Genomic DNA, 16,468 nt, shown 5'->3' with positions numbered 1-16,468 from the left:
AGATGCCTGATCGAGCATAAAGAAAGAATTTATAAGACAAAAAAACTCTTTTCATAAGGGGTGACACTAGTCTTGAAAAAAAATTTTTATTAATGAAGTCACAGTTACGAAATCTTCAGGGAATATGTATTTTTGTGTGCTGATTCTAAATATGTCATTTAATTTCATGTAAAACAATTCCTTGAGTACTTATGCACTTTTTATGCAGGTATTTTGCAGAGAGCTTTGAAGAAAATTTGCTGTGGGAAACTCGCTGAAATGTATGCCATTGGGTTCTCTTGACACCAAGGAATACAATAAGGGTGAAATTGTCTTCCTGCCTATCATAGAACTTAAGTTATAGAGTTTTGAAGTTGTCGCTTCAGAAATGAGAAGGAAAGTGTGTATTCCTGTTCCTAAAGTGGCAGCTTCAGTACCCTATTACTCAAGTTCTATGAGAGCCAGGATGATAATCTTACCCTTATTGTATTCCTTGGTGTCAAGAGAACCCAATGGCATACATTTCAACGAGTTTCCTGCAGCGAATTTTCTTCAAAACTCTCCGCAAAATACTTGCATAAAAAATGCACAAGTGCTCAAGGAATTGTTTTACATGAAATTAAATGACATATCTAGAATCAGCGCACAAAAATAATCATGTGCCCTGAAAGTTTCATAGCTATGACTAAATTAATAAAATTTTCATTTCAAGACCAGTGTCCCCCCATAAGCCTTACTATACCAACTGTAGCTCAACAGTGAAAGTCTCTTTATTACGCCCATCAAGCACTAATTTTTGACGTAGTTACTTTATACCGTACACAAATGGGTGCTTCACTTACGGTGCTCACGCATTCGGCTAGCCGATCAGGTTCACGTGTAGCTTGTATGTTCCCAGAGACAACAGTGACGAAAACTACCAACCGCAAGCGGACACAACGAACCACAAGTGGCAAACACAAAGAGGCAGCAAAAGGTTGTTTACTGATACCGTCTCTGAGACGTGCACACAACTAGAGGCAATATATCCCTCGCACCTTTACAGCAGCGACTAATGGCAACAGGCCTGGCTGTCGCTCTTCTTCCCCTCTTCAAGGAGGAAGAAGAGCCTGAAACACCGTCTCTGCGCCGGCTGATTGTGCGAGGGGAGTTACGTGGGCATGTTGGTCGCATCGTTGTCACCGAAGTCGGCGAACAGCAACTCCAGGGCGGCCTGCACATCGCCTCCTGTGGCGACCAGGGCCTGCACACTGGCTGCATCGTTGGCGATCCCCATGTCCCGGAGCTGCTGTAACTGGTTCTGCAGTGACGGATAGGTACTGTTTAGATAACATCTAGATATTTTAGGTATTTTAAAGATACTTTTTAGATATTGCTTCCTTTGTGTAATACAGTAAGATGCCTTTAAAGGTGCAGTGAAGAGGAATCTGTACTCGTCTTTGTGCCGCGGGAATTCGATCTGCACGTTCCGAGTATTCTTAGAAAGTTCGATTTATTGCCCTGTGTGGCCGATTTCACTAATTAAATCGAATTAACGTCCGGCTCCCGCCTTTTTTTTTTTTTATTCTCCCCGTACAGTGGGCAGAGTCGACCAACGCGTGGAGTGCCTTTCAACCAGTCCCGTGCCGGCTTGCCACTCTGCCATTAGCGGAGTAATACGTAGTAATCCATAGAAACAAATAGACCGCACGTATTTTTATTTCTGCAGGCTTATTTTGCAGCTATATTATCTGCGAATGAAACTATTTATTCACGGAAACCTATAAAACAAAATAAAGCGAAAGCAAAGCCTCCACGGAGCTGGCTGAAAGGCACTCCACGCGTTGGTCGATTCCGCCCACTGTACCGGGAGAATTAAAAAGAAAGGCGGGAGCCGGACGTTAATTCGATTTAATTACGGAAATCGGCCACAAAGGGCAATAATTCGAAGCTTCTAAGAATGCTCAGAACGTGTAGATCGAGTTCCCGCGGCAAAAAGAGGAGTTCAGATTCCACTTCAGTGCACCTTTAAGGTATGAGGACACTTCTAAAATGTTGGTTCAATTTTTCAAATTGAACCAACAAAATCAATTTTTCAAATTTTGTATCACCAAAATGTGATTCATTCCTGAATAAACCACAACAAAAATATGTTGCTAATTAACACCGTTAAAAAGCTATAGCCAAAGTTGTAATCCCCCTCCACATCTCATGAAACCGAAACTAAAGGTTTTCTAGCAAAATAAAAAGCTAATTTTCTCATTATTCATATTTTTTCATGTTCATTTTTCTCTTTGGACTATAGTAACTGTTTCTTATCATCCATGACCATTGACATTTGCATTTATTAACTAAAACGCTCACAAGTGCGACGCAGGACGTTTGAAATACATTACATGGTTATGGCAAGACACTAAGTTTGATTTGTATGATCGCAAATGCCCGAGACTAACACTAAGTTTGATTTATATGATCGCATGTGCCATTTTAACTATGGTAACAGAGGTACACCAGTTATTTTCAAGCCCATTGGGATCAAATCTGATCCATACACACAGAAAGCTTGCCCAACAGGTGACCAACAGCGTACCTGGAAAACTTTCTTTTGGTCTACTGATGCCGCAAAAAACACAAGAAAAGTGGGTTGCCAAGTTCATCTTAACAGAAATGTCTTCAACAAAAGTGCCCTTAAAAAAGATATGCGAGCATACGAGGTATGTCCATATACCAGCTAAATACAACCAAGCTTTTAAAAAAAAAGACGAAGTGTCCTAGCCCCAGTGAAACCAACTGAGGGTTGTTCAGTCGCACGGCATAGTCTACAGTATTCTTTAGTTCTTCAAAGTTAATTGATTAGTTAAGCCTAATTAGCCAATCTCTTTAGTTATTGGCTTGAGGACCAAAGGTTTCAATACCAAACCTGGGTGAACCAACATGCATATGTGTTAAAAGGCATAGCTCAATAGCTCACGCAGTCCACACTACACCATCATTTACAATCTTACTCTTCTCCTATACTATTTTTGTTTTGATCGATAAGCAGCATTATTTTGAAAACTGCGGGTAATTTACTAAAGCATTCCTTCGATGCCGCATTCAGCTTTGCCAACTTGAAGCATTAGACAAGTCCACAAGACACTTTAATTCGCAGTAAAATTATTGGCCGCAACACCCTACATTACGAAACACAGTAACATGAACTGCATCTTGACAGCCTAAACAGTAACAGTTAATACAGAAAAAAAAAAAGGTGAAGTGCTCAACAGGCACAGCCATGAAAACGCAATGCTTCTGGTTCATCAGGATAGAGCAGCAAATTAAAAAAATAATAAAGAGGTAAATGAACCTGATATGTGACGGCAGGGTCAGCCGCTTCAGAGGCCGCTCCAGGTGATGCTGGAGGCTGGGCCTGGAAATCAAAGCACCGCACACGTTAGCATTGGCATTCCAACAATTTAACAGACTGCCAGCAGCAGGTGAATGTCACCGAATCAGACTCGCAATTTCCGTAACGCCACATTCCCAGCCTCACTACCTGGCTCCATAAGCAATGCTAGACTCCTCCAAGTGGCACAGTCAGTGCAGCATGGTTCCTCTTTCTGCCACAAGAGGGCCCACCAGAATCACTCAAAGCAGACATAACGTATACTCTGCAGCAGTGGACGTCATGCATCCACCTCTCCCATCAAGGAAATCTATACCTACCAATGAAGGCGAGACCTGAGGTTTTTTAACATGCGCTGACATTGCACAGCACAGTGGTGCTTTTCAAAGAAAACCCTGAAAGTTTTCATGTGCCCTGCGCAGAAGATTTTGCTGCACGTGTCAGTTTGCAATCTTTGTTATCGCAAGAGTTTGATTGCACTAATAAATCAGATCAAGTTTTCACACGGCACAAATGGCTGCTTGAAAATACAATCCAATGCACGCATACCTAAGAAATAAACAAATAAATAAAACTAAACACAGCTATTGACCCAATCCCTTAACCACTGCACAGCGCCTGCAGTTTCCTAGCGCTATTCATTACCCATCGGTTTATGATGTCTTTTGTGTTCTCTCTTATGCTCTTACGCTTTGCCGTTTTATACCTTTTTTTTCTTGTCTGAAGAATTATGCCCGCTAACTATTCTATAACTTATTCATAGCCGCAAATTATATTAATAGGTTTCAATTTGATTTACACCTTTTCTTCCAGCTCCCCTGCCAAACTAGTGCACTTATACCCATGTACTTCAGACGGGAGGTCCCCCAGGCAGTTTTGCTTTGGGACCTCCTACTGCACTAACTTTTTTACGCACTTTTGACTGATTTGTATTTCGCTTCAATAACCTAAACCTAACACTAGTGTACTCATACTCATGAACTTCTGATGGGAGGTCCCCAGGCAGTATGACTTTGGGACCTCCTACTGTACTAACTTTTTTACGCACTTTTGACTGATTTGTATTTCGTTTCAATAAACCTAAACCTAACACTAGTGTACTCATACTCATGAACTTCTTCATGAACATTTTTATGCACTTTTAATTGATTTGTATTTCGCTTCAATAAACCTAAGCCTAACACTAGTGTACTCATACTCATGGGTCCCCAAGCAGTTTTACTTTGGGACTTCCTACTGCACTAACTTTCTTACGTACTTTTGACTGATTTGTATTTTTTTTCAATAAACCTAAACTAACACTAGTGTATTCATACTCATGAACATTTTTATGCACTTTTAATTGATTTGTATTTCGTTTCAATCAACCTAAACCTAACATTAGTGTACTCATACTCATGAACTTCTGATGGGAGGTCCCCCAGGAAGTTTTACCTTGGGACCTCCTGCTGTACTAACTTTTTTACACACTTTTGATTGATTTGTATTTCGTTTCAATACACCTAAGCCTAACCTAACCTGACTTACAGGTGGCGCAGCTGCTGCAGGGTTCGGTGGTGCGGACAGGGTTCCCAGGGCCGTCTGCACCGCACTGTTGAGCATCTCGGAGGTGATGGGGTTCCGGGGCGTGGAAGGGGGCGCATGCAGACGCGGGGAGGGAGGGATCAGGGGGCTGCCTGTGGCCGCCGGCGGGGAAGCCGACCCAGAGCCCGCCGGATTGGCTGCGGCTGCGGCCAACGCTGCGGCCAGCTGTGCCGGCGTGATGCGGTTCGGAGAGAACAGGCCTCCCTCGCCTGGTCCCGCCTGCAGGGGAAGCACACAGAAAAGGCCAGAGAACGGTCTCGCCAGCGGTAACCCCAGAAGCACTTTTGTCCGGATCTCAGCTACTAAAACCAAGACACAACAATCCATTTACTGTTTTTATTGCGAAAGCAATACTAGTTGCACTTTCAGCCCGTCGCGTAGCGAGGCCGGTAGCTACCATATTAGCATATTTGATTGGTTTGGATTGGATTGCATTGGATTGTATAACCAATGCATCACCACAAGTCTAACCACAAGCACCACCACCAGCTACACTACCAGCTGTACCATGGCGTAGCTACGGATATTGCTTTCGCAATTACCGGGCTTAACCAAGCTAAGCCACAGCCATTTTCTTTGTACCCAAACTAGAAGAAGCAATAAAAGACTTCAATGTGTAATGCTTACCACACCAACTGGCCAGTCCTGGAAAAAACAAAGAGCACTGCTGCAATGCAACCACACCCTATTTGGTAGTAGCACTCTCTGAAGAACATAACCATAGCTCTGCCTGCTCTCCAAATGTCCTCAGAAACAAATCCGTGCAAGGCATATGCGCCTCAGTTACAAGCTGTGTACTTGTTTATGGCAGTCCCAGCACTTCCCAGGCAATAACGCTGAACGCATAACGAAATGCACCCAAAGCAGTGTTTCTTCTAAACATGAAGTACACATTGGGTAGAATTTGGAGGAGAGTGAACTCTGCACACTAGAGTAGTAACGTGCAAAGGCACACATAATGGGCAAAAATTGAGGACCGCCCAAGCAGCTTTTTCAGCCGTCTTGCTGCCTACCATCTGGTCAAATGGCAGAGACAGAGAGAGACAACCCATATATTATTTTTTTTTATTTAGTACCTCTATACTGCCCTGTCATAGTAAAAATCCTTCAGCTTCCAGAGTTCCGAACACAAATACTAGTATGTTGCACAGTTTGCTAGAAGCATCTTTTTAATGGCGAACAAAAGATAAAAAGCAACAAAACAGACCTCTATCAAATGTTTTCTTTTCAATCTGTTCGGTGTTGGCGTCATCAGTATGAATCCACTGGCAGGAAGACTTTCAAATACAATTTCCTCACTGATAAATCCATCTTTAGCATCGTCAACACAGCCAGAAAAGGCTAGAAAATTAACTCTTACTGAGAACAATAAATGCATGTACTTAGTCCTCAATTTGCCTTTAAACTCTGCAGGGGTTTGAAGCTGCAATTAAAAACCTTTTTTAATGCAACTCTGACAGCCCTGAGTATGGATAGGTATTTCAGATTCACTCACTATACAAGCTTCATCTCAGATTCATTAAATTTGTTTTTTAAAAAATCAGCGCATCATTTGCTTCTGGGCTTCTCACATTAAATGCCGTTCTTGCAAGTTCACCCCACCTGATCGAGCTGCCCTTCCATGTCTTCGTCATCGCTGAGGGCCTCTAGAGAGTAGGAGACCTCAGGCGGCGGAGACGTGGAACGCTTAGACGCAGCACCTTCTTCGTGGAACGACACGGCAATCTGCACTGCGGCCTCCACCAGGGCTGGGTGGCTCTCGGCCATCCTGCAGAGGAGCAACGGGGACAGGGTCACGGCACCATATTCCTCAAGGGTAGGTGCCCAAGCAAAATCTAAACAACTCCAGCATGCTACTTTATCTTCAGTAATTGCACCAGCGAGCATAGAGATCCCTACAACGTGGCCCCTGCACATCGCACTGGTTTCAGGGCAACATCAGGGCAAATGTATCAAAGACGCCATTACCAAACCTTAGCAGAATCTAACTTACCTAAAGAAGCTACCAAACAATAAAGGTACATGAAGTAGCACACTTCAAGCTAAGAGCTCTACGAGACTTACTTTCGCAGAAAGTTGGGGTTTGCAAGCAGTGTCATGAGCTCAGGGTCCTGAAGAATACCTGCAAGTTGGGAATAAGACAAAGGTGAGCAGCATACACAGAACGAGCTTCAGTTCATGCACTGTGATGAATCGACATCTACATCCTGCAGCATGAATATTTTGGAGGAAAACCTCTGTATAAAGCGCGACATGATAGAGACACAAACAAATGAAACCACTCAAATCAATCTCTCTCTCTCTCACGTGCCTGTTCATCATTTAGTGGCTTGAGAGACAACTGCCTCCAATACATTCAGAACTAATTGTCACCAAGAGGAAAGTCAATGACGTTTAAACAGGTCCCAAAAATAACACCTTCCCTACATTTTTTTTTTTCTTCCAAGGCCCATCTTCACCACATCAAAAAGAGAGAGGAGCAGAGCAAAGGTAGACAGGTTAACCAAATGGGTGTGCCAGCTGTTTAATACATGCTGCGGAACGGGAAGAGGGGATGTAATAGAAAGAGAGAGACAGATGAAGTAAGCATTTAAGGAGACGCTGAGGACGACTCCATTCAGCTATTGTTCTCAGTAAAAAATTATTTTCTGGTTCCCTCTCGATATGATGACATTTGACCGGCAGCTAAACACAAATTTACCGCCGAGAAAACTGGATTTAATAATCTTCAACAGTGTAGCACAGCGTCTGGGACGTGCGCTCAAAAATCAGTAACAGCGCTCGCATTTCACTAGCGAAATCGGCTGTGATGGTAACACCTGAATTTCGCTTTCTGGTCTTTTCTAGCTTATGAAAGCTCCGTTTCCTGTGAGAGTGTTCTCCTTGCGATCACAACACAGAACCCTCTCAGTACAGGCTAACTTCTATTTGTCCTAAGTGTCCCTTTAAAACAAAGAAGGCTGACCACCTTCTGTACACTATACGAATCGCAAAATAGAAACATCCAGAGTCTCTAAAATAAGAGACTACCTACCAAATGTATTCACAAGCCCCCTTGGAATGCTTTCATGCCTTGAACATTCACTCACTGCATGCCTGAACGAGAGTTGGTCACTCAAACTGGTGCATCGTATTCAGTAGCAGCATACAATGCGTAATGAATGTCTCATGCTCCTTATTGGCAGACCTAACACAAATGCAAAAGCCTGTTCAATAATGTTTGTGTGCACTAAGTCTTGGTTTAACTGCCATTAGCGGAAAAGCCAACCTACATGCTCACACCTTGAAATACGTTTCATAGGATGCTGTCGCTTGGTGTGGCATAAGCTAGTTTTTAATGTGCTTAGGACAGCACGATGAAAATTATTCCCTAAGTTTTTTTTTTGTCAACACATTTCTGCTAAAGCAAGCTCAGCGTGGCCAGACCATTTCTGTAACAGAGGACCATCATGTCCTTGAGGAAGCTGCAGTACACAACCAATTATTTGCCTCCAATTTGGCTCCAAAAGTGTGAGCAAGCTGTCATCAAGTGAGTAACAACCTCAGAGCTTAAACTGCTAAACAGGTCCTTCCAGAGTTTCAGCAATTGCTGATGTGCAGCACAGACCACACATATCTTTCACAAATACTATATACAACCGTAAAGACACCTATACTCCCCAATGTAGTAACAAGCAACATTTCCAATCATTAAACCTTGTGTTTGGCGCATGATGGCCTTAGTCAACTATGTGCCATAAAACACAACACAACACATATCCAGCCAGAAAAAGACCAAAAGTGCCAGACAAGAAAATGCTAGGAAGTAAGAAGTCTTACCAACGGCAACCGGATCGTCAGCCAGAGCAGGGTTTGCTGCCATCACGTTTTCCAGGACATCCGGATCCTTCAGGCTTTGCAGCTTAGCAAATAGAAATTGAGGCAGAGAAGATGTTGAAGCACTTTCTCAAGTTAAAACAAGGAACAAAAAGGGGCATGAATCAGTGAGAGTGAGAGAACCCCATCAAGTGTCCGTGCTCTCAAGTATATGGAAAAGATGACCAGCAAGAAAAAAAAAACGTTTCTGCAACCTTTTCAGGCTCCTTGGTACCATTTGCAACCTGGCACACATAAAAGATGAGCTTAGACTTCTTAATACAGAGGCTTGACACATTGGGCAGTGGAGGCAAAGAGAAGTCAGGTGCATGAAGCTAAATGGTACTATGACAAATGACGACAAAGATAATGTCGCAAGTTTCTTTGCACAAAGTTGGAAGGTACTAAAATAACCTACAGAGTGCAATTTGTCCTCATACACGCCCTTGGGAGAAAAACAGATAATTTGCCTTCCTTTCACCATTTTTTCTTTTTTTTGTACACGAAAGTCAGTGAGAGCGAACTCACCACAGTTCGAAAAGCTGGGTTCACCAGTGCTGTGCCGAAAGCTATCATTGGGATGTCTTGCATGTCAAGTGTGCAGTTGGGCTTCTCTGCAATCCCAGAAAAAAAAAAGAGAGTGAACATACATGAACACACATAGTGAACATGGGACAGACTACAGTACAGTGAGATAACAACAGATAAGTCAAAAGGAACTTGCTTGTAAACAATGTGCCCTGAGAGAATATTACAAGGCTTAAAGACTCTATAACACAAATTCCATTTAAAGGGACAAAATGACATTTACTGAGGTTAGGAAAAGCACACAGGCGATCAGTATTCCGTCACTCGTCACCACACCGCAAAAATTTTTAAGCTAGCTTCATTAAAGGTGCACTGAAGAGGAATCAGAACTCGTCTTTTTGCCGCAGAAACTCAATCTACACGTTCCGAGCATTCTTAGAAACTTCGATTTATTGCCCTGTGTGGCCGATTTCCTTAATTAAATCGAATGAATGTCCGGCTCCCGCCTTTTTTTTTTAATTCTCCCTCGTACGGTGGGCGGAGTTGACCGACGCGGGGAGTGCCTTTCACCCAGTCCCGTGGCGGCTTGCCGCTCTGCCATCGGCGGAGTAATACATAGTAGTCCGTAGAAGCAAATAGTCCGCGCATATTTTTATTTCTGCGGGCTTATTTTGCGGTTATATTATCTGCAAATGAAACTATTTATTCACGGAAATCTAAAAAACAAAATGAAGCGAAAGCAATGCCGCCACGGGACTGGCTGAAAGGCACTCCACGCGTTGGTCGACTCCGCCCACCGTACGGGGAGAATTAAAAAAAAAAGGCGGGAGCCGGACGTTAATTCGATTTAATTAGGGAAATCGGCCACACAGGGCAATAAGTCGCAGTTTCTAAGAATGCCCTGAACGTGTAGATCGAGTTCCCGCGGCAAAAAGACGAGTTCAGATTCCTCTTTAGTGCACCTTTAATACCGAAAATAAGGGTGACTAAAAATGGCGCTCCTCCTCACCCCCCTCAACTCATATGCGCCAGCATGCCAAACAAAAAAAAATAATGAAGACAGTTCAGGACTGCATCCCTCAGCATCCCATCTAGCCACATGCCGCCCATGCCACGTAAGCACGCCCAATGAGAAGGCTCGCCCAAACTGCCCCCTGACATCATCAGGGTAAGGGAGTGGCTAAATGCACGTGGTGAGGTGTCGCTCTAATTGGTTGTAAGCTAGTGCAAGCAGCATTTGCAAGCAACAATTCTTATACAGAGCCCACACAGAGCTTTTAAATTTGACTCGAATATTCACGAAGACCACCCCTACAGATCTGTTGCACTAAAATATGACTACTAAAATCATTCCAGGGTTCCTTTAAGATAGTAATTACTCATCAGCATCCACGTGGGCACAGAGAAAGCTATAAAAGAAAGCTATACAGCTTTCTCTTGAGCTTAGCAGCTGAAGAGAAATTCATCCTAACCTGTAGCTCAGATCCAGGTATACAATCATAAAAATCAATCATCTACGGTCATCTAGCCATGCAAAGCAATTAACTGCAGCCACAAAACACAGAATTAAAGCAATTTGAAGTGAAAGTCTAGTAAAGCAGTTGTCATGAGGCAGCAAGCAAATTCAACCAATTTTCCCAGTTGCTTTTTGCTCATTCCTCCTTTCATCAAATTTCAACAACACTGAACAGCAATTCCTAGAGAGAGTAAAACTACTCAGACTCAACAGACAACTCATTCGTTAAGGCTGGAAATGAGAGAGCATGTTTTATACAACTAAATTACATTGGCAAAGGAATGAAAATGAATAGCCAGCGCTCAATTATGACTGAAAAAAGAACAGGAAAAAAAAATAAAACAAGGTTATCAGGCAGGTAGACAGGTAATAAATGCTTTAAAAAAAAACTTCATTGGGTTAACAACGAAGCAAATGGAAAACACCCTCGGCAGCACACTCACCGATTTCGTAGTGAGGATAGGCAAACACTGTCATGCCACTCTTGATCCCACAAGCCTCCAGGGTGTCATCCTGCTTCAGTATTTTGCCCAGGAAAACTAGCTCTGCAAGGCACAAGCAACGCGAGATAAAGGAAATGTTTAGAAGCAAAAAAAATTATCGATGGAACACACCCAATGAAACCTTGAAATGCATTACAAACGGATTACACATGGATCATCCTGAACACCTCACCAAACAGGGCACTGCATAGTTTTTTTTTCATGCACGTTTTTATATTATTTATTTTATGACAACTGTTAAATGTTCACCTTCCGTGCTTCACAACATTACATTTTGGCTTTTGCACTTCCTCACATTTTTTAAAATGAATAAGAAAACAGCGTTAATAAATGAAAAGGTGCAATGGTTACTTAAACTGCTCAGTATCTTAAGTGCAGACAAATTACTAGCCTCCACACTACTATTTCCCCGTCTTTTTTTTACATAGATTGCTGTTCTTTTAGCCAGGAACCTCACAAATGGATAGCAAACAAATGTTTCACACCACAGCAGTCAAACCCATGGCATCAATCATAATGCCACGCAACTGCAAGCCATCTGCTTGAGATGACACCATTGGGACCCTTTCTTTCCTATTTTAATGCTTTTTTTTGCACTTTGTTATTTCTTTGCCGCTCTGAAATACCTTCTCCGAGCCAAAGGAGCTCACATTATTATTCAAAGAGTGGTGCTACTTGTAGAATTTTCAAGGTGCAGCCAATGAAAAATCATCTAAAAACTGCCGACACTCATGTGAAAAATGTATTTTGGGTCATAAAATATACTACACATTTATTTTCTCTCCGAACTGGCACTTTACCTCCTTGAATGGTAACCTGTTGATCTAGATACGGGGTAGAAAGGCAGGAAGATTGGATTCTTGACAGCAGAAAATAAAATGAACAAAGGGCAGCTTGGGAGCCTAAGCCAGTTAGCCAACGTTTCAGCAAGAGGACTATTCAGCAAGAGGTGTACAAAATCCCCTGCAAAAACTGTGATGCATCATACATTGGCAAATCAGGCGATTTCAGAAGAACATTAAGAGAACACAAGAACGACGTCAACAAATGTCGCACCTCATCGAACCCGCTCGCAGAGCATGCTCAAGAAAAGAACCACACCATTGACTGGGAGAACGCCACAATATTAGATACCATGAAACCCACATCGTCAAGACTGCTTTTAGAATCTTTTTATATACAGACCACGGATCATGTCATTAACAGGACGAAGGGTAATCTCCCGGATAACTACGCCCACTCACTGCGCTGTCAAATGCGCATATAAGCGGCCCATTCCGTCCATCATTCATTGTGAACAAGGGACCCGTAGGGGTCCCGAAACGTCGTTTTTTTTTTAAAACCATCTTTCGGCGAGTGTATGTTTTATTTTACCACCACGACTATGAAGGAAAGTCCTCTTGTCAAAATGTTGGCTCGTGCGAAAACTGAGGGTCCTGTCTCGACCTTTGGTCATTTTGTTTCATGCACGTATTTAGACTTACTTTATGCTTTCTTTCAGGTGCTTTTAAGGTAATTATGTGCAGTGATGGATCTACTGCAAGGAAGCATCAGCGACAACAGTTTGCTTGGGTTCCGAAGAGGATGCCAGCAAATTACCACACATATGCTTCTGAAGAGACCAGTAAACACAGAACTATGCAATAATGCTACCGGTGCGAGTCGTTTAAATCCCCACGATGAACATCTTTTCAGCACACAAACAGCTGCAATAAGTATGCATTGCAATAAGCTGCAATGATGCTGCCATTCGAGTTCCTTTAAAACATTACCACAAATATCTTGTCAGCATACAGTAGAACAGCTCTGATCGGTATGCAAACCAGTCAGCTCTTCCTCATTAAAACAGTATATCCCCTTTTACCTGCTCTACAAAATGATTACACAGCTTTATAGAAGCACGTTTTGACTACAACAGCATGCCCACAGTACATGTTCAACACACTAATTCTGTGCACTACAATCACAGCTACACTCAATGTCCTGATGAAAGGACTGACACTGAGCTATGTACAATCATATCTGCAAGAAGCAGTACAGTTCACTGCCCAGTTCACAACCATGTGTCCATATGCTAGACATGATACTGAGAAGCACACCAGATTATAGTCATTCTAGATGGGCAGTACAAAACAGTTAACAAACTGAGTGGCATAATGCACGCAATAAGCAGTTGTATGCGGCAAAACGTTATGCGGCAAAACATATGTCGCAGAAGGCGGGGTCATTTCCTGTCCATAGCACAGTTTTACTGCTTCATCATCCAGGCATAGAAAATCAAGTGTCATACATCTGAGTTCATAGTCTGCATTGGAAAACTAGCTCAACTGCTCCAAGTTGACGACTAAGCCTATTAAAATTCTCCCTATAAATGAAAGGCTAGTGACAATCAAAATCGAACCGCACCGAGAGCCAGCTACGTTCTACCGTGCTTTTAAAATGCGGTCTTGCCCCATCGATCAAAACATCGCGATCATTCTATCAACTGCACAACACAGAGGGTATCTGAAATATTTCATTCACTTCAAAGCAAAGCGTTCTGTGAAAAGTTTCAATTATTACGTTCCAGTGGAGTGCCATCGCCTCAAGAAAACCGGAGCACTCCCGTCGTCAGTCCTTCTAGACCAGTCAGCGAAAGTAACCTGGTGAAGATCTGCGAGAGCGCCTCAATGTCATCGCTCGAAAGTTCAAGTTCAAGGTGACTGAAACTAAACAATGTCGCCACGCTGCGAAGCAAGACTTCCGCATTTTTCCGCATTTTCACGGTCACGATGCGACAGTGACAGGAGCGCGAGGAAAAGTAAAAAGCTAAAAGCGAAAGCGCTATAGCAGATATGCGCAATTCATCTGCACATCATTAGAGGCGACTGAGGCGCGAAAAGAGCTCGTAAAACAAACGAGGTTTGAGAGAGGAGAAAAAAAAAAACAATGATCGAACTGCGCCGCCGCTGCTGCCGCACGAGGCCCGGTTAAAGGGGCAACACTTACCCAGATCAGCGATGTCTTTGCCGAACAGCTCGGCCACTTTTGTGTGCAGAGCCGACACCTTATCGTCGAGCTTCACACTCGACAGCTTGTGCCGCTCGAACTTGCACGAATTCTCTGGCACCAGAGACACATAGATAGAGCACTCCTCTGCCATGTTGAGAGACCGGTCGTTCGTTCGGCAACGCACACCCGAAATAAAACGCGGTGGCGACGACGTCGGCCCGCCTAACAACGCAGATGCCTCGACTGATCAGGCCAACAAACGACGCGGCGTGACGAAAGACATGTCTCCACAGCGGAGGGCTAGCGAAATCACGGCCGAAATCAGCACACAATCAACGAGATGATGCACGTAGGAGTGGGGCGCGCACAACCAAAACACAACACGCGCTTGCGACGCTGGTCGCGACACCTTTGCTGCCCACTTTTTCATTCTTTCTGCCGAGCCATGTCCGAAACTCCCGAACGAGAAGCCAACAAGATGGCAGCACTATCCGACAACAAAATGCCATATATGGCATGACATTCATGCTGCTACAGTAAAAAAAAAACTCATTTATCTTTTATATAGCGTCTGTCTTACTTGCGATACTATTCGCACAATATTATTTGTGTTTGAATATTTAGTTACATTTGGAGCAATGATGTAGCCGTTCTTCCGCGCACCAGGCGGGAAATTTGAACTCAGCCCTTGACTTTCAGAGCAAGCCTATAAGGCTGCGTTAGGACTCCCACTAAATGCCTCAACTGAAAGGCTTATGAGGTTAGGAATACATAACACCTACAATGAACTGAAAGAAGCCCATTTCATGGCTCAAACAGCGCGATTAGCCAATTCCAGAACTGGCAGGAGTATTCTTACCAGGCTCGGAATTAACTTTCAACCTACGAATAACGATGCTAAAGTGGACTTACCCCGCGACTATAGGACGGCCCTACTAATCAAACCACTCCCCAAAAACATGCACCCCTTACACCATGAGGGTAGAAGACAAGCAAGAGCCAAAGCCTTACATAACAAATACAGACAGTGCGCTGGAACACTTTATGTAGATGCAGCAGAATACAAAAATACCAATGCCTTTGCAATTGTGGTTGTGAACGAGAATGGTGACCACATCGTCTCGGCGACAATCAAAACGAAATCCTCTGAAACGGCAGAAGAGGCGGCTATAGCCCTCGCCCTAGCGCATACCCAAGGAAGCATCATCTTCAGCGATTCCAAAATGGGTATCAATAATTTCGCTAAAGGGCGAATTACAAACACCTCCCTTAGAATCCTTAACGCAACCAAATTCTCACCAAATTATTCCGAATTGATATGGGTCCCAGCCCATTCGGGGAATCCGGGGAACGAGGCAGCCCACAATAAAGCCCGAGGTTTCGTCGACCGGGCAGTGGATGAGTCTGGCTCCCTGAATTTCACGAAGGACTCCATGATCACATATCATGATCTCACCAATCATTTTAAACTAGAGAGGAGAATTTTCCCCCCTCCAGACAAAAGACTTAGTAAAGAACAAGAGGTTACGTGGCGTCGTCTACAGACGAGATCGATACGCACCCCATCACTCCTCGCGCGCATTTATCCAGATCTTTACAACCCAAACTGCAAACACTGTGGCCAACGTGCTACCTACGATCACATCCTGTGGGACTGCAAAATAGAGCCACCTCCGGGTGATCTAGTTACAGCTCCTTCTCTCGAGCGGTGGGAGACCGTGCTGGCTAGCTCTGACCCCAGAACGCAAGTTTTGGCGGTGGAGTGGGCTGACAAAGTCGTCGAGGGCTATGTACTCTCGACCACTTAACGCGACCTCTTGCCAAGCTCTTCCCGGCGAATAAAATGTTTTACAATCAATCAAGCCATTCGTTACAAGACTAGCTAACGTTGTTCCTTGTTGAAATCAAAGCTACGAGAAGTGTCGGCCCTAAGGACACTACGGTAACACTTTTTAGGCTCGTCATTCACTACTTCTGTTTTGTAGAAACGATTTTAGAGTTCAGTACCAAAATGCTATGGTGTCTTGAGATGTTCAAGGGGGCTTCAAGGAGCTCTGCTCCATATGAATGACCACTATTGCTGTTTCCGAGGTATACACGCTCTGCTCACAAGGCGTTCGACAGCGGACGCGACATCCCTGCACAAGT

General features: G+C 43.6%; 1 protein-coding gene across 1 annotated transcript; it reads right to left on the bottom strand.

Annotated features, from left to right (window-relative positions):
- Nucleotides 1-942: 942 nt before the first annotated feature.
- LOC149332706 (ubiquitin-like protein 7) lies at nt 943-14,783 on the bottom strand. Its single transcript, XM_089558291.1, has 9 exons — nt 14,318-14,783; nt 11,270-11,371; nt 9,311-9,396; nt 8,747-8,828; nt 6,992-7,049; nt 6,530-6,695; nt 4,871-5,146; nt 3,305-3,367; nt 943-1,279 (listed from the first exon to the last, which is right to left on the bottom strand). The coding sequence occupies exons 1-9, from the start codon at nt 14,469-14,471 to the stop codon at nt 1,130-1,132; spliced, it is 1,137 nt and encodes a 378-aa protein (XP_089414417.1). The 5' UTR covers nt 14,472-14,783; the 3' UTR covers nt 943-1,129.
- Nucleotides 14,784-16,468: the final 1,685 nt, after the last annotated feature.

Source organism: Amblyomma mixtum, chromosome 8, assembly GCF_055824585.1.
Source record: "Amblyomma mixtum isolate Tamu chromosome 8, ASM5582458v1, whole genome shotgun sequence".
Lineage (NCBI taxonomy): Eukaryota > Metazoa > Arthropoda > Arachnida > Ixodida > Ixodidae > Amblyomma > Amblyomma mixtum.
This window is presented reverse-complemented; position numbering and strand designations above follow the sequence as displayed.

Coding starts and splice junctions, on each gene's coding strand:
- LOC149332706 (XM_089558291.1), bottom strand. CDS start 14,471: ATGGCAGAGGAGTGCTCTATCTATGTGTCTCTGGTGCCAGAGAATTCG. Junction 6,696..6,991: donor AACCCCAACTTTCTGCGAAA/GTAAGTCTCGTA, acceptor GCTCCTCTGCAG/GATGGCCGAGAGCCACCCAG. Junction 3,368..4,870: donor CTGCAGCAGCTGCGCCACCT/GTAAGTCAGGTT, acceptor TTTGATTTCCAG/GCCCAGCCTCCAGCATCACC.